Source organism: Borostomias antarcticus, assembly GCF_949987555.1.
Source record: "Borostomias antarcticus genome assembly, chromosome: 29".
NCBI classification, from domain to species: Eukaryota; Metazoa; Chordata; class Actinopteri; order Stomiiformes; family Stomiidae; genus Borostomias; species Borostomias antarcticus.
In genome coordinates, this window is record NC_140262.1 from 5903867 (window position 1) to 5931366 (window position 27500).

The 27500-nt window shown below is 50.3% G+C and overlaps 2 protein-coding genes across 2 annotated transcripts in view; one reads left to right on the forward strand and one right to left on the reverse strand.

The window, feature by feature from the left end:
* The window catches only part of LOC311326926 (ATP-binding cassette sub-family C member 3-like), a gene marked incomplete at both ends in the record, with an annotated part of 14205 nt that extends 370 nt beyond the window's left edge, over positions 1-13835 (reverse strand). The window contains 3 exons of the mRNA XM_084459905.1: positions 401-528; positions 779-955; positions 13800-13835. Of these exons, the coding sequence (XP_084316031.1) occupies positions 401-528; positions 779-955; positions 13800-13835 (341 nt within the window). The remainder of the gene's footprint in view (positions 1-400; positions 529-778; positions 956-13799) is intronic.
* A 2953-nt stretch (positions 13836-16788) lies between these two features.
* The window catches only part of radil2b (Ras association and DIL domains 2b), a gene marked incomplete at both ends in the record, with an annotated part of 18160 nt that continues 7448 nt past the window's right edge, over positions 16789-27500 (forward strand). Inside the window, 12 exons of the mRNA XM_084459906.1 lie at positions 16789-17003; positions 18349-18551; positions 18797-18971; positions 20613-20845; positions 21843-22396; positions 22799-22921; positions 23929-24231; positions 24445-24795; positions 24958-24995; positions 25535-25699; positions 25920-25930; positions 26103-26215. Of these exons, the coding sequence (XP_084316032.1) occupies positions 16789-17003; positions 18349-18551; positions 18797-18971; positions 20613-20845; positions 21843-22396; positions 22799-22921; positions 23929-24231; positions 24445-24795; positions 24958-24995; positions 25535-25699; positions 25920-25930; positions 26103-26215 (2484 nt within the window). The remainder of the gene's footprint in view (positions 17004-18348; positions 18552-18796; positions 18972-20612; positions 20846-21842; positions 22397-22798; positions 22922-23928; positions 24232-24444; positions 24796-24957; positions 24996-25534; positions 25700-25919; positions 25931-26102; positions 26216-27500) is intronic.

Here is a 27500-nt window from a genome sequence, read left to right on the forward strand (position 1 = left end):
TGAATAATAAATCTGAATAAATCACATTCACGGCAGGCTTATAGTCTACAGCACGCAACAGAACATGGGTTCCACTACTGAGCCCAACAGAACATGGGTTCCACTACTGAGCCCAACAGAACATGGGTTCCACTACTGAGCCCAACAGAACATGGGTTCCACTACTGAACAGAACATGGGTTCCACTACTGAGCTGGATGAACACATCCAGGTCAAACTGTTCTCTGTAGTTCTGAATCATACAGTAGCAGCACAGAGAAACTGGGCTAATTTCTTGGATCAATGTAATTATAAATAGTCACAGGACTTCAACGGTCCATATGACTTCACAATACATCTTTACAAATGCAGTCGTGGTTGCTAGGAGACTATCTGCGTTTCCGTTAGGGTTTGCGTGCACACCATCGTCATGCCAACCACCAGCGGCGTGACGAAGTAGATGGGGGGTCTGGGGTCTTCATTCTGGAGCTGGTGGAACGTGTAGAAGAGGTCTGTCCAGCACACGATCCACAGCATCACGCCAAAGACCTGGGAGAAGCAGAGAGTCCAGACAGACAGGTCATCAACCAGCCAGATGAAGAGGATTTAGATTTGTTTTTGGTTTTTTTTGGGGGGGGGAGGGACAGGGACAGGGACAATACAATTCAACATTTTCAATGTAAATGTGTCAGTTAGTTAGCCAAGAGGCTAGTTTACATCTCTAGTTCCCAAGACACAAAGACTTGCACCCGCTACTCTGCACAGTATATGAGCAGTTACATGGCTGTGTGTCTCTTACCGTTTTCACTTTGTTCAGGATGGACATCATGATGTACCCTTTGTTGTTCTTCTGGAGGTAGAACAGGTAGAAGGGAGTGACGGCCCACAGGTAGACGCAGGGCAGCCATGACAGCACGGACAGCTGGAAGCATTCTGGGAGATCGGGCGTGTCTGTGTGGAGAGTCTGGTTCGCTACCTGTACAGAGACAAGAGGACAATGAGAGTCAGGATTCGGTAGAGGATGCAGTCAAAATTACAAGATCGGCAACTCTCATTACTTTGGCACTATTGACTGAGTGAGTCTGGTGACTCAGACTAACTGGTATTGTACAGTTCAGTTCGGTTCAGTTAGTTCAGATTCATCTCAGTTCAGTTCAGTTCAGACTCTGTTGAGTTCAGACTCTGTTGAGTTCAGACTCTGTTCAGTTCAGACTCTGTTGAGTTCAGACTTGTTCAGTTCAGACTGTTCAGTTCAGACTCTGTTCAGTTCAGACTCAGTGCAGTTTGACTCCCCTCCCAGTTTGAGTGGTTAATGTGTCTCTTGTGTTGTGTTCACTGGACTCCTGAGCAGCGTTACCGGTGACCTCAACGCTCAGGTCAAGTTTCGAGCCGTCTAATTGGACGGAATGTCGTAGCAGTTGAACTGGCTAATGAAAGCAAGACAGGAGGGTGGACAGACAGATTCACAATGCAGGACCAACGCCCCAGCATGGGGTAAACAGCGCATGCTTTCTCTTCATACCGAGGATAAACGTGTGCCACCAATCGGCCTTTGTGGCCCACAATGCATTATCAGGGTGAAGCACATGAATTCAGTTTCCAGGGCACAGGGTTCATCTTAGGAAATCAGGAAGAAAAAAGGAGAGAAACGGTTACGGATAAACGTTGAGGTCTCATTAATAAGACACATTGTTCACACATGCTGCTTCAACCAAAGACAGATCACTTCCTTTCCAGCAGAATGATGATGAAAGCTTCCAGTCAGCGTTTCCTCACTTGCTCCCTGCACATTTGGGCCTCATCAACCCTCCAGGCAAAACGTTCAGAGACTTCTCACGTTCCCTGACCCCTGAGAACCAAACACGCGCCAGCTCTTTGCACTTCCATTTTATTTGAAGTCGTTCCAAAGAAGAAAAAACGAGGAACAGTCAGAAACAGACACCCCTCCCCCCCCACCACCACCATCAAGAGAACAGGAACAATCCTATCAGCCACATGCATCAGTCTTCTCTCTATAATGCTACAGAGAGATACCTCAAAAGAAAGACACGAGTCAGCAGCGTCTTACAGTAACACGTCCCGTTCTACTACCTGGGAACGCGGACGTAAACCCAAGCAAGCTCTAGAAATCGGACATACATGGATTTGACCCCGGCAGCGAATCTTACATATTGTCTCTTTAACTAGTTAAACAACGATTGATTCATCTGCAGCGGGATTTTACGAGCCTTTAATCGCGTTACGGTTCTGTTGCTAGGAGAGCACGCATATCAAATGAGCGGAGGTAGTCGAGCGTTAGTAGATAATCTTGTTTGCCATTAAGATAAATCGCTTTCTCATACTGTGTCAGAGATGCCTTATCATTGTGAAACTCCAACAGTTGTAACGCCAACAGTTGTAGTTTTTCTGTGAGCATAAATAATGAACGGACCCAACTGACTGTATATACAGGAGAACCAACGGGGAGGAGAACAGCCTGGTGGTGTATAAAGGAGAACCAGGGGGAGGAGAACAGCCTGGTGGTGTATAAAGGAGAACCAGGAGGAGAACAGCCTGGTGGTGTATAAAGGAGAACTGGGGGGAGGAGAGCCAGGGGGAGGAGAACCAGGGGGAGGAGAACAGAGGGGTGGCGTATAAAGGAGAACCAGCAGGAGGAGAGCCAGGGGGAGGAGAGCAGGGGGAGGAGAACCAGGGGGAGGAGAGCAGGGGAAGGAGAACCAGGGGGAGGAGAGCAGGGGAAGGAGAGCCGGGGGGAGGAGAACCAGGGGGAGGAGAGAGGCTGTTGGTCCCGCTCTGAAACAGGAGGAGGCCCCGTCTCCAGACACCTCGTTAGATAAACACAGCTGCCGGCGTTCCCTCTCCCTCGCTCTGCCCGTCACCACGTCCATTAGGTTGTGTACAGTGTGTGTGCGTGTGTGTGTGTGTGTGTGTGTGTGTGTGTGTGTGTGAGTGTGTGTTCTTCTTCTTTGTGTGGGTTAGGTATTGTGTTCTCCTCTCTTCCCCAGGCTCGGGGCCGAGGGGCTATCCTTTTACCACCCCGAGCCTGGGATGAGGGGCTATCCTTTTACCACCCCGAGCCTGGGATGAGGGGCTATCCTTTTATCCCCCCGAGCCTGGGATGAGGGGCTATCCTTTTACCCCCCCGAGCCTGGGTGAGGGGCTATCCTTTTACCCCCCCGAGCCTGGATGAGGGGCTATCCTTTTACCACCCCGAGCCTGGGTGAGGGGCTATCCTTTTACCCCCCCGAGCCTGGGTGAGGGGCTATCCTTTTACCCCCCCGAGCCTGGATGAGGGGCTATCCTTTTACCACCCCGAGCCTGGGTGAGGGGCTATCCTTTTACCCCCCCGAGCCTGGGATGAGGGGCTATCCTTTTACCCCCCCGAGCCTGGGATGAGGCCGGCAGGCTGGATGCCTGCGAGGATGGGAAGCTTGTCCACAGGAGCGGGACGCAGGCATCCCGTCACGATGCTCAAGGCTTCGTTGATAGGCGGGTCGATGAGGCGGGTGTGAGCGCTGGGGCACCAGACCGGTGAGCAGTATTCCCTGGTGGAGTAGACCAGGGCTAGGGCTGCCGTACGCAGTGTTTTTGCGCCGGCGCCCCAGCCTGATTGGACCAGTCGCCTCATCAACGCCACACGAGCTGTTAACTTCTTGCGCAGTGACTCAAGGTGTCAGCGGAGCGTGAGCGACCTGTCGAGAGTCACGCCGAGGTAGGTTGGTTCAGCGCAGCATGGCAGGAGTGTTCCATCGATGTGAACTCAGAGCTCACATTTGGCTTCCTTGTTGTTAAGGCAGAAGGCCGCCGACACCGACTTTGCCTCGCTGAGCTTCAATCTCCACTCCCCTCGAGGGCTGGTGTGTGTCTCTGTAATAAACTCCCCTCGAGGGCTGGTGTGTGTCTGCTCTCTGAAGTTAAGTGCAGCTCAGCTCTGCCGCTGGTGTGTCTGCTCTATGTCCCTGTCCGCTCTCTGTCCCTGTCTGCTCTCTGTCCCTGGCTGCTCTCTGTCCCTGTCTGCTCTCTGTCCCTGGCCTCTCTCTGTCCCTGGCTGCTCTCTGTCCCTGGCTGCTCTCTGTCCCCGTCTGCTCTCTGTCCCTGGCTGCTCTCTGTCCCTGGCTGCTCTCTGTCCCTGACTGCTCTATGTCCTGGCTGCTCTCTGTTCTGGCTGCTCTCTGTCCCTGGCTGCTCTCTGTCCCTGGCTGCTCTCTGTCCCTGGCTGCTCTATGTCCCTGGCTGCTCTATGTCCCTGTCTGCTCTCTGTCCCTGACTGCTCTCTGTCCCTGGCTGCTCTCTGTCCCTGGCTGCTCTATGTCCCTGGCTGCTCTATGTCCTGGCTGCTCTCTGTCCTGTCTGCTCTATGTCCTGGCTGCTCTCTGTCCCCGTCTGCTCTCTGTCCCTGTCTGCTCTCTGTCCCTGGCTGCTCTCTGTCCCTGTCTGCTCTATGTCCTGGCTGCTCTATGTCCTGGCTGCTCTCTGTTCTGGCTGCTCTCTGTCCCTGGCTGCTCTCTGTCCCTGGCTGCTCTCTGTCCCTGGCTGCTCTATGTCCCTGGCTGCTCTATGTCCCTGTCTGCTCTCTGTCCCTGACTGCTCTCTGTCCCTGGCTGCTCTCTGTCCCTGGCTGCTCTATGTCCCTGGCTGCTCTCTGTCCCTGGCTGCTCTCTGTCCTGGCTGCTCTATGTCCTGTCTGCTCTATGTCCTGGCTGCTCTCTGTCCCTGGCTGCTCTATGTCCCTGGCTGCTCTCTGTCCCTGGCTGCTCTCTGTCCCAGGCTGCTCTATGTCCCTGGCTGCTCTATGTCCCTGGCTGCTCTCTGTCCCTGGCTGCTCTCTGTCCCTGGCTGCTCTCTGTCCCTGGCTGCTCTCTGTCCCTGGCTGCTCTATGTCCCTGGCTGCTCTATGTCCTGGCTGCTCTCTGTCCTGTCTGCTCTATGTCCTGGCTGCTCTCTGTCCCCGTCTGCTCTCTGTCCCTGGCTGCTCTCTGTCCCTGGCTGCTCTCTGTCCCTGGCTGCTCTCTGTCCCTGTCTGCTCTCTGTCCCTGTCTGCTCTCTGTCCCTGTCTGCTCTATGTCCTGGCTGCTCTATGTCCTGGCTGCTCTATGTCCTGGCTGCTCTCGGTGGATGCCAGAGTAAGGTTTGGGTGCTAGAGGCTACTTCTGCTCTACACTAACATGGAGTATGTGGTCTGTTGAGTTGATGGCAAATTTAAATATTTGCATGTGTTCTAAGCAAAAAGGCCTTTATTTGTAGTTGAGTTTCCTGTTTGTCAGAGTGAGTCTGGTGCTTCAGTCTCCATCTTCTGCCTCATCATTCAGGAGAACGCAGATGAATCCCAGGATAAACAGAGATTTTACATTTCAGAGAGTTAGCAGGAAGAAAGAAAGAAAGAAAGAAAAACAGACAGACAGACAGACAGACAGACAGACAGAAAGAAAGAAAGAAAGAAAGAAAGAAAGAAAGAAAGAAAGAAAGAAAGAAAGAAAGAAAGAAAGAAAGAAAGAAAGAAAGAAAGAAAGAAAGAAAGAAAGAAAGAAACCATTATTATGGAAGATGAATACTGCCTCTTTGTGACACATTGTGCGTGGTTAAGTACACATCACACTTGGACACGGCAAACAGTGCATGAGAGCAAACACACTCCTTCCTATCAGCGTTTCCCTCAATGTGTCCTTTGTGCTCTGCACCGCACACCCACACAACACGGCAGTCTGCAGCCCGTCTGGCATGACCAGCGCCAACACGCGTGTGCGTGTGTGCAATGTATCACAGTCAGGCCACATGGCTGGAAAGGTTCATCTTTATATATATATATATATACATATATATATATACACTCATATATATATATAGGAGGGCGTTTTTGCTTAATTATAGGACTGTATTTAGAAAGGAAAGGTGGGACAGAGAGAGAGGGAAGGACAAGATGGAAGATGGTATCTATACTGAACCCAGATCAGCTATACTGAATATTGAATCCAGATCAGCAATACGGAATACTGAACCCAGATCAGGTATACTGAATACTGAACCCAGATCAGGTATACTGAATATTGAGCCCAGATCAGCAATACAGAATACTGAACCGAGATCAGCTATAATACTGAACCCAGATCGTGAATGTTTATGACCAGTTACCAAGCACATGGGGCAGCCCAGGGTGGGAGGGGCAGCCCGGGGTGAGTACAGGGTGGGAGGGGCAGCCCAGGGTGGGAGGGGCAGCCCAGGGTGAGTGCAGGGTGGGAGGGGCTTGTAGCACCTGCTCGTTTCCACAGGAACACATCGACATGCAGCAGAATCACCAGAGATGAGCTGCGCTGAGTACGGTAGAACATTCCAGAATAAGCTGCCTTGTTCTCTGCCAATGGCTCTACGCAGGTGTCATGTAGAGAATATGTAATTCTAGATTTACAGGAGAATTCTGGGCCCTTCGCCAGGAAAAACAAGGTGACCTTTAGAGAAACCGATCTACCTAAAGTGTGTTTTTATCTTGAGGTACAGATGGGCGTTGGTTGGGCTCAGCTCAATGGTTTCAACATCAGTAGCATGCAGCAGAGAGGGCTGCTGATAAGACTCAACACAGCAGGTAGGTTCATTAACACACGCAGGAGTGCACAGAGAGGCTCAACACATTAAACGTGACATTAAAGAGCCATTAACGCCGCGTCCAATTACTCAACATTTTAATTAAAAAAACAGTTTTCATGATGACAGGTAAGAGTAACCGTAGACCAAGGCTGGTCACTCACATGCTCAGAGCAACCTAGTAGTGACAGTCCCTTAATGTCACTAGTATGCATCAAATTACTCAAAGTTTTAATTATAAAAGCTCTTTTCAATATAAAATGACAGTGAACAGTAAGCACACACCGATACCGGTGCAATTGTCTGAATATCTGTGGTGAGATCATGGAACCTTGATGAAAACTGAAAAGTTATACTAAAAATAATAATTTTGAGCATTTCAATAATTCTCCATGCACTATGTCATGGCAATGATCTTCTTACAGTAAGTACCCCTGTTTAGTATGGTTGTAGGTTCGGATCCCGTGGCAGTGGATGTGAAATGGTGACATTGACCAAGAAGTGTCCGCTCAGATGTCCTCGTGCCTTGAACCCCAGTCATTGTGTAAGGATGGAAAACACGCGCTGTACGGTGTGATCTCCATGTTCTCTTTTACACCTCTTACTGACGCTCATGACTTATGAGGTCACATGTGTGGTGAGAGTGTCTCTGAGGCCCTGATAGGCATGTGAAATAAACACAGCTATCGCTGTGACAGCCTGGCGGTGAGGTGCCGTATCTATGGATCAATATGGAGTTCTTCTCTTTGGCGCCGTGGCTCAGGCATGTTTACCACACAGACGTCTCTCTCACGTGCTACAGTAGCTCTCGCTCAGTAGTTATTGAACTGTCCCACCCAACCCTAACCCTAACCCCTCCCTCATTCTGTCCTGCCATCATGGCGGCAAATGTGTCACTATCTGCATACAGTACCAGAGCCAAAAAACAACAACAGACCTGTAGTAGAACACACACAAAAAAAACTCCGCCCACAAATCACACGGCAATCAGAATTGCCTGTCAGCCATTACCTCCTTGATGCCAGCTGGTGAGTCCTATGGGATTTTTACCACCGCATTTTCCCACCTCAACTCCACTGGACTCTGTTTGCTTTTATTTTTTTCACTTTGTTTACCAGTGCAGAGAGGGAGGTCAGGGCCACGCCCCACATGGCAACATCCACGGGAGCTCCACAATTCACCACAAGGAAAATGTACGCTTTTGCTCTGAATATAATACTTAAAGGTCATAAAGTCAAGGTTTTTATGTAGACAAATAATTTCTAAAACATAATACGTCCATATAGTTTTAAGAAAGGTGCAGAATTAAAGTGCTGCTTTCCCCCCCACCCCCAAAAAGTCTGAATTTATTAATTTAAGAAATGTTGACAGGTTCGACAAGAATGTCCTGTTTACCTTAGTCTGGTTTGGCGTGCCTCCAACCAGGCTTGTGAGCCAACAGCACGACACCGTTGGTCCCACATGACTAGGTCAGGAGGCGGAGCTATCAGGAGGCCCAGTAATATTGTCTCACAAGCTTTGCTAGTTGTTTTTTTTTAGTCTGCATCGAAGTCTTTACTACTGCACCTTAAGTAAGTAAGTACAACTTTATTTATAGAGCGCTCTTCTCAGCACGAGTGCACAGAGTGCTTTACAGTGGAGAATTAAAATAAAAATACAGTTCACATGTGCAAAAATCGTGACAACATGGGGGAGGGGGGGGTCAATAGTTGGGCTATAGATCGAAACAGTGAGACGCTGGTATGATCAGTTATGTTATAACATGTACTATGGCAAGGAGTCGTTACACTTCATTTCTGCATTAGCACAGTCTTATAACCATCATAGGACAGCGACATGAGCAGCATCCATAATTAATTGTGTAAGCTACAAAAAAACATTCCACATGAATAGCTGTGACAATAAATGAGAAAGAAACGCTGGCCTCCTGACTGATATCACTAGAACTGCACAGATGGTCTTTGGACAGGAAGGAAACCAACTCTGTCCTCGTAACACAGGATGGGAAGGTAAACCGCACAGTCAGCGCAGTCTGAAGAGTCCAAGTCTAAACAACCAGAGAGGAAGTTCAATACAGTCTTCCAGAAATGTGTGTGTGTGGGGGGGAGGGGGGGGGTAAGCTGACACATTATTCAAAGCTGTTATTTTATAGTATTCTGCAGCTGTGAAAGCAGTGTTAGTGGTGAACACCATCTGTCCTCCGTTAGGCCTGAGCTCTCTGCTGTGTCTGGAGGAGATGAACTACTGCAGACCCCAGGTCAGATGAGGGACGAGACCCAGTCGGGCAAAGAGCATGCTGGGTACAGAACACCCAGGTCACTTCCATTCACAAACTAGAAATGATGCTCATGAATGCATTGCGGCTGCGCATGCGCATGTGTGTGCAGTCAGGACATGTTGGGTATCGCTGCGTTCGTTAGGTCGGGAGCTTGTTCACAGTCCAAACACTTTCTCTGTGTTCTTCCCTTGTCAAGATATGGCCGGGTCTATTCCCTCCATTGACAATGAATGGGGGGAGTTCCTCCGCTCCAAAATAGAATGCTTTCTAAGTTGGCCCATCCTACACCCCTCAAATGAGTCTCCTGAAAATCGGTCTGATAGTTTTTGCATAATCCTGGTCCAATAAATGAATGGAGTTGAATAGGGCTGGGTATTGGACCTCACGGTATGATACAGTACATATCACAATACATGCGTCACGATACGATACACATCACGATACGATGAGGCGTTCCTGCTCCTCCTCATTTGTACTCCACCTACACACTTGAGATCTGATTCAGGTCTGCAGGAGACTGGTCTTATAAGAGACTATCTCAAGTTTAACATTTTACTAGACTATTTACAGTAGGGAAACCACAGGATATAAACAGTGAAAGGGTACATAACGGAAGTGATCGTTAGTGAGTCAGGAATGCAGGGCTGGTAATTATGGGTCACTGCAGGGTAGAGAATTGGCGAAAGTTCTTTCTAGGAATTCCAGAGATGGAGTGAGACTATTCGCAGTATGTCTTTATGTGATGTGAGTGAGACTATTCACAGTATGTGTCTTTATGTGATGTGAGTGAGCAAGTCATGTTCTGGCTTCTGAACTCAGTGAAAGCTCACGGTTAAAATCACACGGTTAAACAAGCAGCATTATGGAAATAACCATGAGAAAGTTATCCTGACTGCATGAGTTGATGGCGTACCCGGAACACTGTGTACACACTCACGCCACAGATAAGAGATAGAGAAGATAGTCCCATCGTCTCAGCGTCTGTAGGGAACCTCACAATGCCGCCTCTGTGCTGAGGTACTCAGTCACTGACAGGAAGTCTTGTAATCATCTTGGTGTGAGTGTTGCACCTTCTCACCAGCGCTGTTCACACATCTTTGGTTGGTATATCATTTTTGCTGCAATGTCATATTTGACTGGTTGCCTAAAGCAAAATGAAATATCCTTGAATCATACACAGCACCAAAGAGTTCCCAATCTCTGAGAGCGTAGCCTGAATCCTTAGTTATGACAGGAGGGTGAATGTAGTTTTTTTCAGAGGGCTTCTCTGTTGTTGTAGAGGGTTTTGTTGTTGTTGTAGAGGGTTTTGTTGTTTGTGTTTTTGTTTATTGGTTCTTGTTCAGCATCTCAGGTTCTTGTTGGCGCCCCTCAAAGAGATTTAAGCCAGAGCCAAAGGAAAATCACCAGTGGCAAAAGGTTACAAATTGAGAATGAAAATAGCGACTCAAATCTTAAACATTGTGTCTTCATATCCATTTTGTGTCATGTCGGGAGATTTCCTGCGATTGTGAAAAGTGATCTCAGTCAAAACGACAGCGAAGAATACAGGCCTGTATACGCTGGTAGGCTACTCGGCATAAAATGGAGGTTTCCCCCAAAAAATCTGTGTGCACATCACCCCCCAAAAGATCTGTGTGCATCACCCCCAAAAGACCCATTCTGATCCAGGAAAACCCTGGGTCCTTCTCAGCTCTGGAGCCTAAAACCGCCTTGGTTGCCCTCAAAATTATAGCCTGGCTTCACCAGACCCAATTCGCAAAACTACAAAGGGTCTGAAAACTCACAGCTGCTTTCTGATTCCCAAGGGGCGTTACCAACGGGCGTGGATCAAAAAGCCTCGGGACACAATTGGATAGACCTACAACCAATCAGAGATCTACGCCGTTCCTCTGTTCTCTCATCTTATTAAACCCGCCCCATATTAGATAAACGGTTGTGATTGGCAGGAACCAATCTCGGTCCGAGCGGATTCAGTTAGAACGATTCGATATCCAGACAGTTCTGCAGAGTGAAATCGAATGTGAGCTCACGAGATCCGGCTGGCAACGCCAGGCTATCAAAACTAGGCCAGACGCCACCAATGCAGCAAAGCCCTTCTGATCTCTCCTTTTCTCTGCCAAACAGTCTCTCTCTTTTTTCTGTCTCTCTCTCTCTCTCTCTCTCTCTCTCCTCCCCCCTCTCTCTCTCTGGAGGTGTTATAAGCGACTGACTGGTCAGAGGAAAAGCAGGTTTCTGCGCCCTCACTCCATCTGACCATCTTCCACTACCTATCCTTCCTCTCTCTCTCTCTTTTACCTTCCATGCTCCCTTGCTTTTCCTCTCTCTCTCTCTCTCTCTCTCTCTCTCTCTTTTACCTTCCATGCTCCCTTGCTTTTCCTCTCTCTCTCTCTCTCTCTCATTTACCTTCCATGCTCCCTTGCTTTTCCTCTCTCTCTCTCTCTCTCTCTCATTTACCTTCCATGCTCCCTTGCTTTTCCTCTCTCTCTCTCTCTCTCTCTCATTTACCTTCCATGCTCCCTTGCTTTTCCTCTCTCTCTCTCTCTCTCTCTCTCTCTTTCACCTTCCATGCTCCCTTGCTTTTCCTCTCTCTCTCTCTCTCTCTCTCTCTCATTTACCTTCCATGCTCCCTTGCTTTTCCTCTCTCTCTCTCTCTCTCTCTCTCTCTCTCTCTCATTTACCTTCCATGCTCCCTTGCTTTTCCTCCCTCTCTCTCCTTTACCTTCCATGCTCCCTTGCTTTTCCTCCCTCTCTCTCTCTCTCTTTTACCTTCCATGCTCCCTTGCTTTTCCTCCCTCTCTCTCTCTCTCTCTCTCTCTCTCTCTCATTTACCTTCCATGCTCCCTTGCTTCCCCCCATCCTCTCTCCGGGGAGGACCAGTATGCTAGTAACACTGTCATAACTATTAGCTTGTAGCTACCAACATAACAGCTTGTTTGTTGTTTTCAGATTCATTGTTCCATTCCAAGTATTCATTAGTACCGCAGAATGTTAGAAGTTTATATTCTGTTTTGTTCTGTAGAATAAAGAACCGTCATTATATTCAATCATAGTTGTCTAATTCTCCCCGGGAGGACAGACTGGTTCTAGCCAGCGCATCAGTATCACTCTCACCCTCACTTACCCTACGCTGGGCTGCCCTACGCTGAAAGTACTTCAGCCCAACCCATTGACTGTAGGTTCTGGTTCTGGTGATCTCCAGGGGTCTCCTCGACAGGCTGGTGCAGAGAAGGGAGAGGAGAACTGTGTTTCTAGAGGTTGTTGTTGGTCGTTGTTTGCTGCATGGTTGTGGAACCCTGCGTCCTGAGATTATGGCGGTTTGAGACCAGTACAGCAGCAGCTGGAGGTCCTCACTTCCACTAACCTCGTGAACCACCGAGACATTCTGGAGGAGCCTCTCCAGACTGAGCAGCCTCTCCAGACTGAGCAGCCTCTCCAGACTGAGCAGCCTCTCCAGACTGAGCAGCCTCTCCAGACGGAGCAGCCTCTCCAGACGGAGCAGCCTCTCCAGACGGAGCAGCCTCTCCAGACCGAGCAGCCTCTCCAGACCGAGCAGCCTCTCCAGACCGAGCAGCCTCTCCAGACCGAGCAGCCTCTCCAGACCGAGCAGCCTCTCCAGACCGAGCAGCCTCTCCAGACTGAGCAGCCTCTACAGACTGAGCAGCCTCTCCAGACTGAGCAGCCTCTCCAGACGGAGCAGCCTCTCCAGACGGAGCAGCCTCTCCAGACGGAGCAGCCTCTCCAGACCGAGCAGCCTCTCCAGACCGAGCAGCCTCAGCAGCCTCTCCAGACCGAGCCGCCTCTCCAGACTGAGCAGCCTCTCCAGACTGAGCAGCCTCTCCAGACTGAGCAGCCTCTCCAGACTGAGCAGCCTCTCCAGACCGAGCAGCCTCTCCTGACTGAGCAGCCTCTCCAGACCGAGCAGCCTCTCCAGACTGAGCAGCCTCAGCAGCCTCTCCAGACGGAGCAGCCTCTCCAGACGGAGCAGCCTCTCCAGACCGAGCAGCCTCTCCAGACCGAGCAGCCTCTCCAGACCGAGCAGCCTCTCCAGACCGAGCAGCCTCTCCAGACCGAGCAGCCTCTCCAGACCGAGCAGCCTCTCCAGACTGAGCAGCCTCTACAGACTGAGCAGCCTCTCCAGACTGAGCAGCCTCTCCAGACGGAGCAGCCTCTCCAGACGGAGCAGCCTCTCCAGACGGAGCAGCCTCTCCAGACCGAGCAGCCTCTCCAGACCGAGCAGCCTCAGCAGCCTCTCCAGACCGAGCCGCCTCTCCAGACTGAGCAGCCTCTCCAGACTGAGCAGCCTCTCCAGACTGAGCAGCCTCTCCAGACTGAGCAGCCTCTCCAGACTGAGGAGGATCAGCTGCCGGCTCAGTTTCACCTCAGCTGTAGACCTATTCCCTGGCGATGGAGGCCTCGAGTGTGAGGAGGATTAAGGGCTTTGTATGGAGTAGGCTGATATATTCAGCAATTTTGTGACCGACTAGTTGCTGAACACATTGTTGCTGGCGGCTATAGCACTTACCATATGTTGTCTGAGCACAATTAGGAATCTATTGTGGTCTTATATAAGATATTGAATTAAAGGGGCAACCCTACATCAATGACTGTTAGACAATCGACATTGTAAAATGTTAAGGGCACATGTCGTCCTAACCTCACATGGCTTTCTCACAGAGCCGCGCCTACAGTTTTTCCTGCCATTGAAGGAAGGTGTTTCAAAGTTCTTAAAGAAAAGCAAGCATCTCTTAACCCTTTGCTTCAGTCGCCAACGCGTAAAGACGCGTCAATTCCCGTGTCCATAATAACCCAAGAGATCAAGATTCGTTGCTAGTAAAAATTCATCACAGGCTGGGCGAACCAACCGTTCACGTCAGAACTCTGAACCCATTGTTTCAGAACCTGCTGGATCACAGTAACCCACACCCGGCTCACAACCAAGAATGAATAGATCTACAGACAGACTTACCCAAAAGGGGAGGTTAGATCCGCATAGGCGCTCCATAGTCACGGAGCTTCGATAAAACCAGCGAAATTCCTTTTCCTGTTCCTATCTTAATTGTGTTCCAGTACATCCAGTTACTTTAGATTCTCTCTCACTCCCCGCCTACACACATGCACACGCAAGAGGCTTCGAGCTGAGCTGCTCGGAGTCTTGTATAGGAATAGACACTTTATGCCGATTAGTTTGCCTCCGCTTCCGAACTATCCTCCTCTCTTCCTTTACAGCCTCGTCATGAAACACACACTCTTCCGTTGACGAAGAAAAAAGTGATACGGTTGTCATGATGACATGACAAGCTGCCCGCCCACTGCTGCAGGTACCGCCTACACACACACACACACACACACACACACACACACACGCACACACACACACACACACACACACACACACACGCTGCAACACACACACGCACGCACACACACGCTGCAACACACGCACGCACACACGCACGCACACACATACACACACACACACACACACACACACACATACACACATAATGACTCGGCAAATAGGCTATAGTGCGACTCATGGGTTTGCTTCAGTAATAACATGCTAATATCATATGTTCTAATAGATAGTTTGATTCATACTGGTTTAGTAACCCCACTCACTCCACACACACAGAGATGAGTTCAGTTGCGTGAGAAGGCCACGGCGAGGCCTATAGATTCTATCCAGACCATTATTACATTACATTACAGTCATTTAGCAGACGCTTTTATCCAAAGCGACTAACAATAATTGCATTTATTGTAGGAAAAGCCAATGTACTACTACTTGCCAGAACTCACAAGTGCATCTTCTCTCTAAAACAAGTGACTAAGAGCATAATCTAGTGCTGAAGGCAAAACGACAGGTCACACCCAGATTCCTCGCAGTCCGAGTCGGGGTCACCACTGTGTCTTCAATGGTGATGGCCAGGTCCCGGTGCGGACAGCCCTTCCCCGGGAGGAACAGCAGCTCAGTCTTGTCCAGATTGAGCTTGAGGTGAGGTGTCGTCATCCACTCCGAGATGTCAGCCAAGCACCCAGCTATGCGTGTCTCCACTTGTGTATCAGAAGGGGGAAATGACAGGACCAGTTGGGTGTCATCGGCATAGCAGTGACAGGAGAAGCCATGCGAGCGAATGACAGAACTAGAGATGTAGTGTAGAGGGAGAACAGGAGAGGACCCAGGACAGACCAATATGAACATGTACAATAACCTAATCTGAGAAGGGTTCTACACAGAACCTTTCTCAGAGGGTTCTTCTTATGGCTCTACAGCACACTCCCTTTCAAGAGTGACTTGTCTTGCTCTGAGGAATGGTAAATAACCTGTATATAGCACCTTTTGACCTTACCGGGACAAAGAGTTTTACAATGGCCTCTCCTTCATCCATTCACACCCCAGTGGGCGCAATCAGGATCAAACAATCTATGATATTAGCATGTTATTACTGAAGCAAACCCATGAGTCGCACTATAGCCTATTTGCCGAGTCATGGTGTGTGTGTGTGTGTGTGTGTGTGTGTGTGTGTGTGTGTGTGTGTGTGTGTGTGTGTGTGTGTGTGTGTGTGTGAGTGTGTGTGAGTCCTTTTCCAGTAGCGTTATTTAATATGGTAGTCTAATGACTGTGTTATTGATCTACTGCCATAAGATGAGTGGCAGCAAAGAGCTTTGAAACCCCAAATCAAAATTAGATTTCACAGTGAATGACAGTATTGCACTGGACACCGCGGAAAACCTTTTAACTGTAGGCTTTATGTAATTCTGAAATAAAATATAATATAATACCTATTTATCCAGATTAATAAGGAATTAAGAGGTACTATTGTAAGATCATTTATTTTGGAGAGGAATTGGACATTTCACATTGGACACGATGCGTGAAAAGGCGGCCTGTAAGCTTATGAAAGTGTTTTCTCAACAGTGTGAGGTAGTCTATGTAATGTATCATTGTTTTACAAGGCGGAGTGCGCCCTCTACCGGTCCATATGTGACACAACCAGAGATCTGAGGACATGTGCATAGGCCTAACAAACTAACAACTATCTATCCAGTCATGTTTCTTATCATTAAGTAGCCTATGTATTCCATGTTTAGTGCTCTGTAAAATGTTCCTAGCTCATAGAATTAAACATTTTCCAGGAGCTTGCTTGATCGTCGCGTTGAAAAAGGTTAAGGAAGATTTTTATAGTCCAACTATTGTCCCTATATGGATGAACTACTGCTTTAGGGGTATGATCTCTGTACCCCCGCGTGTCTCTGAAGCACATTGCGTTGCCTCCGTGTATAAAATGCTCTATAGGCTATAAATAACGTCTGATTTGATTTGATTTATAAACTATGAAACTATTGGACATCCTTGCCATCGGCCAGAAGGTGGTGTACCGCGCATGGATGAATATGGGTCTATTGAGACCCGAGAGTTTCCGTTGGATAGATCTCAAACTCAGTTGCTCATCATCATTCCATGACGCATATAGCGGGACAACCTAGTTTTCATGGTCCATTTTTTTGCATGTAGGAGGAGCATTTAGTAATATTATATGGGCCTACGGGTTATTAGTGTGCAGCAGAAATTGGCCCAAAGTCTTCTCTATAGGCGCCTTGGCAGCAGGCTATAGCAGCTCCTGCAGGCAGTTGCGCTCTGGTGCCGGCGAACGAAGTGGAGCCCAATCGGATAATGTTTGCGAAAATTTAAGACATTTGGATACTTGCGATAGTGGGCTTTCATTTAGGCTTCATCAGAGTGGGTTTAATTGTAATTCTAACTCAGGAAACGGAGAGTGTGTCCAGCCAGGATTAATAAACGCGTCTACCTGTTCTTGGGCAGCTGTGGGAACATCTGGACACATGTTCTGGAATGCAACCGTGCGCGCTTCTCCACGTTTACATGGACGTGTAACTCTTCGCTTCTTGACATTGAAAGATTAAACGTTTTGCTGCATATGAATTCCTCAAAGATGACCCCAGAAGAACGGAGCTCTCTCCCCCCCAGGCCACCGGGACACCCAGCGGGACACCCAGCGGGACACCCAGCGGGACACCCAGCGGGACACCCAGCGGGACACCCAGCGGGACACCCAGCGGGACACCCAGCGGGACCTTTACCTGCCAGCACGCCCAAGAGACGCTTCGTGAAGCTGGGCAGGAAACCGAGTGATGATGGCTCAGTGAAGTAAGACACATTCTACTAGTATAATAATAATACTCCTGCGGTTCTGATCACAGGCTTGTCCAGTCGATGGATTTTACATTTATAACTGTCACATTCAATATCTGCTGCCTGAGGAGTCTTCAACTTCTCTTTTACCTCAGTATCGTTATATGGTTTCAATGATGTATAGCGTGGAAGGTAATTGACAATAGTGGTCTGAAACACACACACACACACACACACACACACACACACACACACACACAGTAGGCCCTACCTCTTAAGCCGGAGACTCCATCAGTCAGAGTACACCTGAGATCCTCACCCTGTCCTCTCCTCAACTCCCAGGGGTCCTTATTGTTCCCATTATTTTCAGATGCTTTTATCCAAAGGCACTTACAATGTTTGGAGATACTGTTAAGTACTTTGCTCAAGGGCACAATGGTAGGCTTGAACCAACAACATTTCAGTCAGCAGGGAGATGCTCTAACCAGCAGTAACGTGACTGTTCCTAGAACGCTTTACTGATGATGACTGGGATATAAAGTCAGTCGGCTCCCTTACTCTAGACAAATCTACTTATTATAAGTAGCTTTGGATAAAAACACTGGCTAAATGACTCATATGTAAATGAAGGTGCTCATATTCACACGCGCGCACACTTTGCATTTATATCCAAGCAGTGACGCAGCTGCAGGTAACCTTTGAACCTTTAAGAAGCTTGCAGGACTGCTGATAAACAAACAGAAGAGTAGCTCCTGATTTGATGAGGAGCTTGAGCAGCAGAGAGAGACCCCGCAGGCTGTGGTGATGGAGAGAGCAGTGCATGCTGGGTATCAGATATGGGGAATGACTGTGAATGGATACTATTGTTCTCGGTGTTTGACTTGGACTGAAATAGGTGCCGGGACTCACTGGTACTGTTTATATTTTGGTGCAGGAGCTCCACAGTGTTTTTGAGCTGGTCTCCCATAAGAGGAGCTGGTATCTCATAAGAGGAGCTGGTATCTCATAAGAGGAGCTGGCTCCATCTCTCCCCTCCCTCCCTCCCTCCCTCCCTCCCTCCCTCCCTCCCTCCCTCCCTCCCTCCCTCCATCTCTCCCCCCCTCCCTCCATCTCTCCCTCTCTCCCTCCCTCCCTCCCTCCCTCCCTCCATCTCTCCCCCCCTCCCTCCATCTCTCCCTCTCTCCCTCCCTCCCTCCCTCCATCTCTCCCCCCCTCCCTCCATCTCTCCCTCCCTCCCTCCCTCCATCTCTCCCCCCCTCCCTCCATCTCTCCCCCCCTCCCTCCATCTCTCCCTCCCTCCCTCCCTCCATCTCTCCCCCCCTCCCTCCCTCCCTCCCTCCCTCCCTCCCTCTCTCCCCAGGTCAGGCTCCTCTGGCTCCTCCTCCAGGTCAGTAGAGAATGTGGGCGTGGCCTTCCGGCAGCCCAGCAGAAGCCACATCCGTCGACACACCAACCGCCTGTCCGGCGTCTTCCAGCGCAGCCCCGCCCCCAGCCCGGCCCAGCCAATGGCGCTGACTTTAGACACCAGTTTGTCATGCCCCGCCTACACCAGGAAGGACAGCTGTACGGTGATCTCTAGCTCCAACACAAGCATGTCAATCAAACTTCTGACTCCCTCGCTCTGTGTTAGCCAACTATTGTCAATGTTGTGGTTTTGGTGTTTGAGCTAAATAAACCTGAGTTGGTTAAAATGGAGATAGTCTGGAACACAATCCTTCCCCAGAACCTTAACCCCAAACTCAACTAAAGAGTTCATGTACTTGCAGTGATGTTGTGATCTACCTGACCTCTCCAACATGGCCGTCTAGTGACACCTGGGGACCCAACTGTGACAGACGACCCCTCTGAGCTGTCCAATCAGATCACGGCGCCGGGCATTCTGAAGATATTCGGCAGCGAGATATGCGAGGGAGCCAACTACAAGTCTGTCCTGGCCACAACCCACTCCAGCGCCAAAGAGCTAGTCAAAGAGGCCCTCGATAGGTGAGTGTGTGTGTGTGTGTGTGTGTGTGTCTGCGTGTGTGTGTACGTGTGTATGTGTGCGTGTGTGTGTGTGTGTGTGTGTGTGTGTGTGTATGTGCGTGTGTGTGTGTGCATGTGTGTGTGAAGACATATGTACTGAAGCAACCCTCTATGCCTTCAGCCTCATGGTAACATAACCCTGTAGATCCGAGCTGTTGAAAGAGAACCCTTCACTGATCATATGGAGGAAAAATGTTTTGGGCTCGTGAACATGTGCAACGTATTACCGTCGGCGTGTGATGGAGCCATGTGCATTTGAATATAGACAAATTGACCCTTTGTTCTCTTGGCTAGTTGTTGGAAGTGTGTGTGTGTGTGTGTGTGTGAGTGTGTGTGTGTGAGTGTGTGTGTGTGTGTGTGTGTGTGTGTGTGTGTGTGAGTGTGTGTGTGTGTGTAAGATAGTATAATGTGTTATGCATGCGCGTAACCCAAAATAATCGCTGACGTGGGCGTTATGGAAAACTCTCCAGCAAAGCAGCTGTGTGAGAGAGAGCGTCCAGTCTGGTCACGCTGTTCTCACTGAGGCTCCAGAGGGAGGATTTCCCTTGATCCAGACTCATCCAGACCAGACTCATCCAGACCAGACTCATCCAGACTAGATTCATCCAGACCAGATTCATCCAGGCCAGATTCATCCAGGCCAGATTCATCCAGGCCAGACTCATCCAGACTAGACTCATCCAGGCCAGATTCATCCAGGCCAGACTCATCCAGACCAGACTCATCCAGACCAGATTCATCCAGGCCAGACTCATCCAGGCCAGACTCATCCAGGCCAGACTCATCCAGACCAGATTCATCCAGACCAGACTCATCCAGACCAGACTCATCCAGGCCAGATTCATCCAGGCCAGATTCATCCAGACCAGACTCATCCAGGCCAAACTCATCCAGACCAGACTCATCCAGGCAAAACTCATCCAGACCAGACTTATCCAAGCCAGATTCATCCAGGCCAGATTCATCCAGACCAGATTCATCCAGACCAGACTCATCCAGGCAAAACCCATCCAGACCAGACTCATCCAGGCCAGATTCATCCAGACCAGATTCATCCAGACCAGACTCATCCAGGCCAGACTCATCCAGGCCAGACTCATACAGGCCAGATTCATCCAGGCCAGACTCATCCAGGCCAGAAACATACAGACTCATCCAGGCCAGATTCATCCAGGCCACACTCATCCAGGCCAGAAACATACAGACTCATCCAGACCAGACTCATCCAGGCCAGACTCATCCAGACTCATAGAGGTGCTGTTTGAGCTGGTGGAGTGGTGTGCTGTTTCCTCATTGCTAGGCTACGCAGCAGAGATCTGTGGCCTGGTATCGCGTGACTATCGGCTCTGAGCCACAAGCACAGTGACAGATTAGAAATACAACGGTGTGTGAAGGGATGTGAAGATAGAGATTTTCAATGTTTTCAGTCTACTGTTAATTGGATCAAAACTTGACTTTATTATGGTCTGCATATCTTTTTTTACATAAACGGCTTATGAACCACAATAACCTGTTCATAGCCTGTTTATTAGCTGTTTATAAACTATGTAATAACATTATAAGCAGTTTCTGAGCCTAAACTAACTAGATCTTATCACCCAGGTACGGCTTAAACAAGGAGGAGGCGGAGTCCTACGTCCTCTGCGATGCTATTGGTCAGGTGGGAGGCCACCAGTGGAGGACAGAATGCTTCCGGGTCGTCTGCGACAACGAGAAGCCCCTCCTCCTGCAGGCGCTCTGGAAGCCCAGGGAGGGGCTGGCCCGGCGCTTTGAGATCCAGAGGAGGAGCGACGTGGAGGAGAAGAGATCCAGAGAGAAGGACACCATCACCGCTGGTACTGTCTGCCTGCCTGCCCTCATCATCATCATCCTCATCATCATCCTCATCATCATCTTCCTCATCATCATCCTCATCATCATCCTCCTCATCCTTACTTTACCTGTTTGTGGACAGAAATAAGATCTGACCCTCTATCAGTCTCTATCTGTTTCCATAAGGCATTTTAATTCGATATAACTTAATTCACATAAAATGTGTGGATGGAAACATGGCTACAGTCCAGTTCATGGGCTGAGTCTCAATACTTCATAGTAATCTCCTCCACTCAGAGTAGTGTGTGTCCTGTCCACCCGCAGCCTAGTACAGCTGTATCTACCACATGGTGTGTGTGTGCGTCCTGTTATGTGTGGGTCAGGATTAGGGTTGTGTTAATGCGAGGCCCAGCCTGTGACAGGGTTAGGGGTCAGGGGTCAGCTGACGCTGTTCTCCACATGATCCGTCTCTCTTTCCACTCGGGGCTTCCTGGACGTAGCTTCTGCATGTTGACTCTGGCACACGCCTACTGTACACACACACACACACACACACACACACACACATACAGACACGAACATACACACCTCACACACACACCTCACACACACACACACACACACACACACACGAACATACACACCTCACACACACACCTCACACACACACACACACACACACACACACACACACACATACAGACACGAACATACACACCTCACACACACACCTCACACACACACACACACACACACGAACATACACACACACACACACACTAACACACGAACAAACACACCTCACACAGACACACACACACACGAACATACACACCTCACACACACACACACACACACACACACACACACGAACAAACACACCTCACACCTCGTTTCATCAGCAAACCTCTCACACGGGGGTCACCCTGTTCCCATGTCCCTGGTGTTTAGTGTTGATCCATCTGTAGCTCGGTGGATGCGCTTGTTTTAACAGCTCTCTCACTCCCATGTCCTCTCCAGGTATCAACGCCCAGGCCCGGAAGCTCCAGAAGAGCCGCTCGCGGGTCAACTCCACCCTGTCGGAGAGGGTCAACTCCACCCTGTCAGACCGGGTCAACTCCACCCTGTCAGAGAGGGTCAACTCCACCCTGTCAGAGAGGGTCAACTCCACCCTGTCAGACCGGGTCAGCTCCACCCTGTCAGAGCAGGTCAACTCCACCCTGTCAGAGAGGGTCAACTCCACCCTGTCAGAGAGGGTCAACTCCACCCTGTCAGAGAGGGTCAACTCCACCCTGTCAGAGCGGGTCAGCTCCACCCTGTCAGAGAGGGTCAACTCCACCCTGTCGGAGCGGGTCAACTCCACCCTGTCAGAGCGGGCGTGCCGGGCCCAGGGCCTGTGGAGGAGCCAGAGTGAGGTGGACCTCGCAGACCAGGCCGGCTACACACAGCAGGACAGCAGGGAGAACCTCGGCCACCAGGAGGAACCCGAACGGAACCATGAGGAGAACCGGGAGGAGAACCCCGATCAGCATTCGAAACAGAACCGCAAAGAGAACCTTAAACAGAACCCCTCGGTTCTGTTTCAGGAAGACGGCGGTTCAGAGCGCCACAAGAATGGGGAGATGGAGAGGGAGGGAGGGGAGAGGGAGAGAGAGAGGGAGGGAGAGGAGACGGAGAGAGAGAGGGAGGGAGAGGAGACGGAGAGAGAGAGGGAGGGAGGGGAGAGGGAGAGAGAGAGGGAGGGAGAGGAGAGGGAGATAGAGAGGGAGGGAGGGGAGAAGGAGAGAGAGAGGGAGGGAGGGGAGAGGGAGAGAGAGAGGGAGGGAGAGGAGAGGGAGAGAGAGAGAGAGGAAGGGGAGAGGGAGAGAGAGAGGGAGGGAGGGGAGAAGGAGAGAGAAATGGAGGGAGGAGAGAAGGAGAGAGAAAGGGAGGGAGGAGAGAGGGAGAGAGAGAGGGAGGGAGAGGAGAAAGAGAGAGAAAGGGAGGGAGGAGAGAGGGAGGAGACGGAGAGCAACGACGACAACGTCACACAGTTCTCCTTTCACCCTCCTCATGACTGCCCCTACTTACTGCTGCTGCAGGGACACAGTCTCACACAGGTATGTCCCTCACACACACACACACACACACACACACACAGACACACACACACACACACACACACTCACACACACACACACACACACACACACACACACACTCCTGCTCTCAACCCCCACCCCAATTGCTCTCAACCCCCACCCCAATACACAGACACCTCTCTCTCAACCCCTACCCCAATACACACAAACTCTCTCTCTCTCTCTCTCTCTCTCTCTCTCTCTCCCCCTCTTGCTACAACTCACCCTTCCCATGACCCCCCTGGTGAAGTGTGTAGTTGGGGGCGTTCTGAGCAGCTGTCCCACATGATGTGGTTCGGTGGTATTCTGGCTTATAAACATGGATATTATATTATTATTATTATTATTATTATATTATTATATTAAACATGTGATGATGGCCCTTTCTATTCTGGGTCTATGATGTCCTCAGAGTCCGTACCTGCTTTTACTCTGTATTATTGGAATCTGACACACACACACACACACACACACACACACACACACGCTTAGGGTCTGTGTATTGGATGAGTATTTTCCATCACAAACTGTTGCTCCCCACTGTCTCTGCCCGGCCTTTTACAGAAAACAGAGCGGTAGGAACATATGAGATACCAGACACTGTCCTGGTCTCTCTCTAGAGAGAAGAGAGAGAGAGAGACAGAGAGAGAGAGAGAGAGAGAGAGAGAGAAAGATAGAGATAGAGAGGGGGAGAAGAGAGAGAGGGAGAGAGAGAGAGAGTATAAAAACACAGAACAGGAAACGGAGTTACAACAGTGGTTCTGCTTCCTGTCTGATTATCAGTGGGCAGTGAGTGATTCAGGGGCTGGAATGAGCTGAGCTATCACACACACACATACACACACACACACACACACACACACATCCAAACACATGGGTACCTACGCACACAGATGCACACACACACACACACATACACACACACAGACAACTTTACCTCTGCACGTTATGTTTTCAAATAAGCCATGTGTCCATCCTCTCCTCAGGACTTTGTCATCAACCTGCTGAGCGGGTCGAGCACTGTGATTGGCCGACGCCGTGAGGATGGCGAGAAGTCAACGGCTGACCTCCTGCTCTCGGCCCCTGACATCCTGCCAAGGCACTGCTGCCTACGTCGCCATAGCGATAGGAGATCCACCCGGCTGCAGCCGTTCGACGGGGCGGCGGTGACGCGGAACGGGAAGGCTTTGAGCAAAGGGGCGGAGCTTGGTTCCGGTGATGTCATTGGTCTGGGACAACACTACATGTTTCTGTTCAAAGACCCCACAACCCTGGCTGTTATGCACAAGGTATGAATGTCCAAATACGTCGTAATGATAATAACTACAACAATACCTTTCATGTTTTATACAGGGTCTTTCCTGATTCTCAAAGCGCTAAATCTGTATCTCTAGAAAATAAAACATGACAATACATTTTTATTTGTTTTTATTTGAATTTGTGCTGGTTCCATGACGATCAAACAGGACTCTGTGGAACGTCCGCTCACTAGCGCCCCCCAGCTGCCGAGCCGTGCCACCGCGCCCCCCCCTCCCCCCACTGGAGAGCCCCTCCTCTGCAACACCTGCACCTCAGCGCTCAGCTGCCCCCCAAGGGCCCGGGGCCCCCGGAGGGCCCCTCCCCACCTGAGGGACCGTCGGGGGCGGGGCCTGACGCTGCGCTACCACGCGCAGCACGAGGAGCGCATCGTCCAGGAGATCGTCGCCGCGGGGAGCGTCGGAAAAGACCGTCCGCCGTTGACCGTGGCGTTCCTGCTGTGCGTGTGCGTCCATCACGCCGCCACGCACCTCCTGACCTCTGACCTGCGCAGGCTGCTGCTCCTCATCGCCAGCCAGGTGCAGAGCGCCATGTGGGTGAGCGCCACAACCTCCTTCACTCTCAACAGGCCCCCCCCGGCTGGGAGGAGACGCATGACGAATTTGAACTCAGCAGTACAGTGAGTGAGCAGGCTTTTATTGATTGTGGCTTTTATTTTGAAAAGTTCTTCATGCCGTTTGGCCTTTTGCCTCCTCCAGGAACACACCAAGGAGCTCGCTGCTGGCCAGACGGAAGCGTGAGTCTTTGCACAGCACCTATATTACCATGGAAGCTGGATCTCACCTATCATGTTGTAGCTTCTAGCCACTCTTGAATGAATTCGCCTTATTCACCTGGCAGCCATATTGGTCAGTCTGGGGGTGCGGATGCGGAAGTGCCCGTTGACTTCAATGTTAAAAGTTCACTGTAAAAACACCACTTCAAGAACCGAAATAGTCAAAATAACAGGCTGAATACACTATCGGGGTTACAAACTCATCATTACCAGACTCTGATTGTTTTTCACTGCCGTTGTTTTCGCGTTTGGAAATACATGGAGGTGAATGAGCCATAGTTAGCCGTCAGCTGCATTCACTCCCATGTATTTCCAAACGCGAAAACTGACCAATATGGCAGCTGAGGTGAATAAGGAGAATAGGGGGGGGCATGAATCTGCCTCCTGGCTCTCTGGCTGTCATATGTGCTGTTGTGCCCCGATCTGTAGTGCACAAGGGACCACAGTACCCATGATGCCTCTCTGTATGACTACGTTATCCCGTCTTCTAATTGATACAGTGAGGGCTTAGCCCCAGAGGAGCTGCCAGCCTTGGCCATGTCAGAGCTGCTCTCAGGCCTGCGCCCCCTGGTGGTGTGGATGTCCAACGCCCTGGAGCTCCTGCAGTTCATCCAGACCCAGCTGCCCCACCTACTGGCCTGGAGGACTCAGCAGGAGCAGGGGGAGCACAGGGAGGAGCAGAGGGCCTGGAGGACTCAGCAGGAGCAGGGGGAGCACAGGGAGGAGCAGAGGGAAGAACAGGAGGAAGCGAGCATGGGTAAATATTGTGATTTATTTTGTGTGAAATAACAGTCCTGTGGATGTTGGAAGGATTTTTGATCATTGTACAGAAATCTAAACAGCTCCAGGCTGCATTGCCTACATGCTGTATGTGTTGTTTTATAGGCCGACACATGGTATGGTGATTTCATACGATTTCTAAAAGAGATATGTTATCAAATGCATTAATAGTGTATTTTAACCTTGTGTTTTGACTGTGTGTGTGCGCGTGTGTGTGCATGCGTGTGTGTGCATGCGTGTGTGTGCATGCGTGTGTGTGTGTGTGTGTGTGTGTGTGTGTGTGTTCAGCCCTGTCGGAGGTGCGTCTCTCCTGCGTGCGCTCGGCCAGCGAGGAGACCCTGACCGTCCTGGAGGAGGTCATCATGCTCACCTTCCAGCAGTGCGTCTACTACGTCACCAAGGTAACCCACACCCTAACCCTGTCACCAAGGTAACCCACACCCTAACTCTATCACCAAGGTAACCTACACCCTAACCCTGTCACCAAGGTAACCCACACCCTAACCCTGTCACCAAGGTAACCTGCACCCTAACCCTGTCACCAAGTTAACCCATCTCCTAACCCTGTCACCAAGGTAACCCACACCCTAACCCTATCACCAAGGTAACCCACACCCTAACCCTGTGACCAAGGTAACCCACACCCTAACCCTGTCACCAAGGTAACCCACACCCTAACCCTGTCACCAAGGTAACCCACACCCTAACCCTGTCACCAAGGTAACCCACACCCTAACCCTATCACCAAGGTAACCCACACCCTAACCCTATCACCAAGGTAACCCAAGCCACACCAGTGGACACCGTATCAGATCTCCTAGGATTCAGTAGATCTAGGATTCAGTAGCCCTCCTGGGATTCAGTAGATCTCCTGTGATTGGATGGGCCTAACCCATGTAGCGAAGGCTTCTGTCAGATAGTCTGGACCCTCAGATGGTTTCATGAGAGTTGCTGAGCTCGGGGCTCCAGTTTGTGACCAGACATTTAATACCAACAAGTAAGAGATGATGTCCTTCATGTTGGGTTGGCACGTTCCTCTGACCTCATATCCTGGTGTCGTCGTGGCGACCCCTGAGAGAGACAGAATGGGAGAGACGGAGAAGAAAGAGAGCAGTGATGTGTCCAGCTGCTGAGCAGAGAGAGAGCAGCTTTGAGAGACCTGCCCTAGCGCAGAGAGAGAGAGCTCTGAGAGACCTGCCCTAGCGCCCGGCTACACTCACACCATTGTGATTGGGCACACAGGACAGCGGGGGCATTGTCCTGTGTGTGTGTGTGTGTGTGTGTGTGTGTGTGTGTGTGTGTGTGTGTGCCTTTCTGGTGTATGTATACTTAGTGGTCTTCGAGTGTTCCCAGGTGGCTGAATGCATCCTTAATCTATGCTGTTGAGAGGGGTTGTTGGGAGATTGGGGGCCCTTTCAATACAGCAAAACATACGCCACGTCAAAGACGTCCCTGACATGGAAAAACGGAGAAAACCACATCTCAAATCCTTACTTTCTTCTGACTAGCGCCATCTACAGCTAGGCCAACCAGGAGGGACAGATAAAGCGTCCAACTGGGCCTCTGTCCCCGGCCTAGCCTTGCCCCCCCCCCCCGGCCTAGCCCCCCACCCCCGCCGGTGACCTGGGGATGCACTGCGAGCGCCGCTCTCTCCAGCAGCACACTGTCCACTGTCCTCGTTAGCGC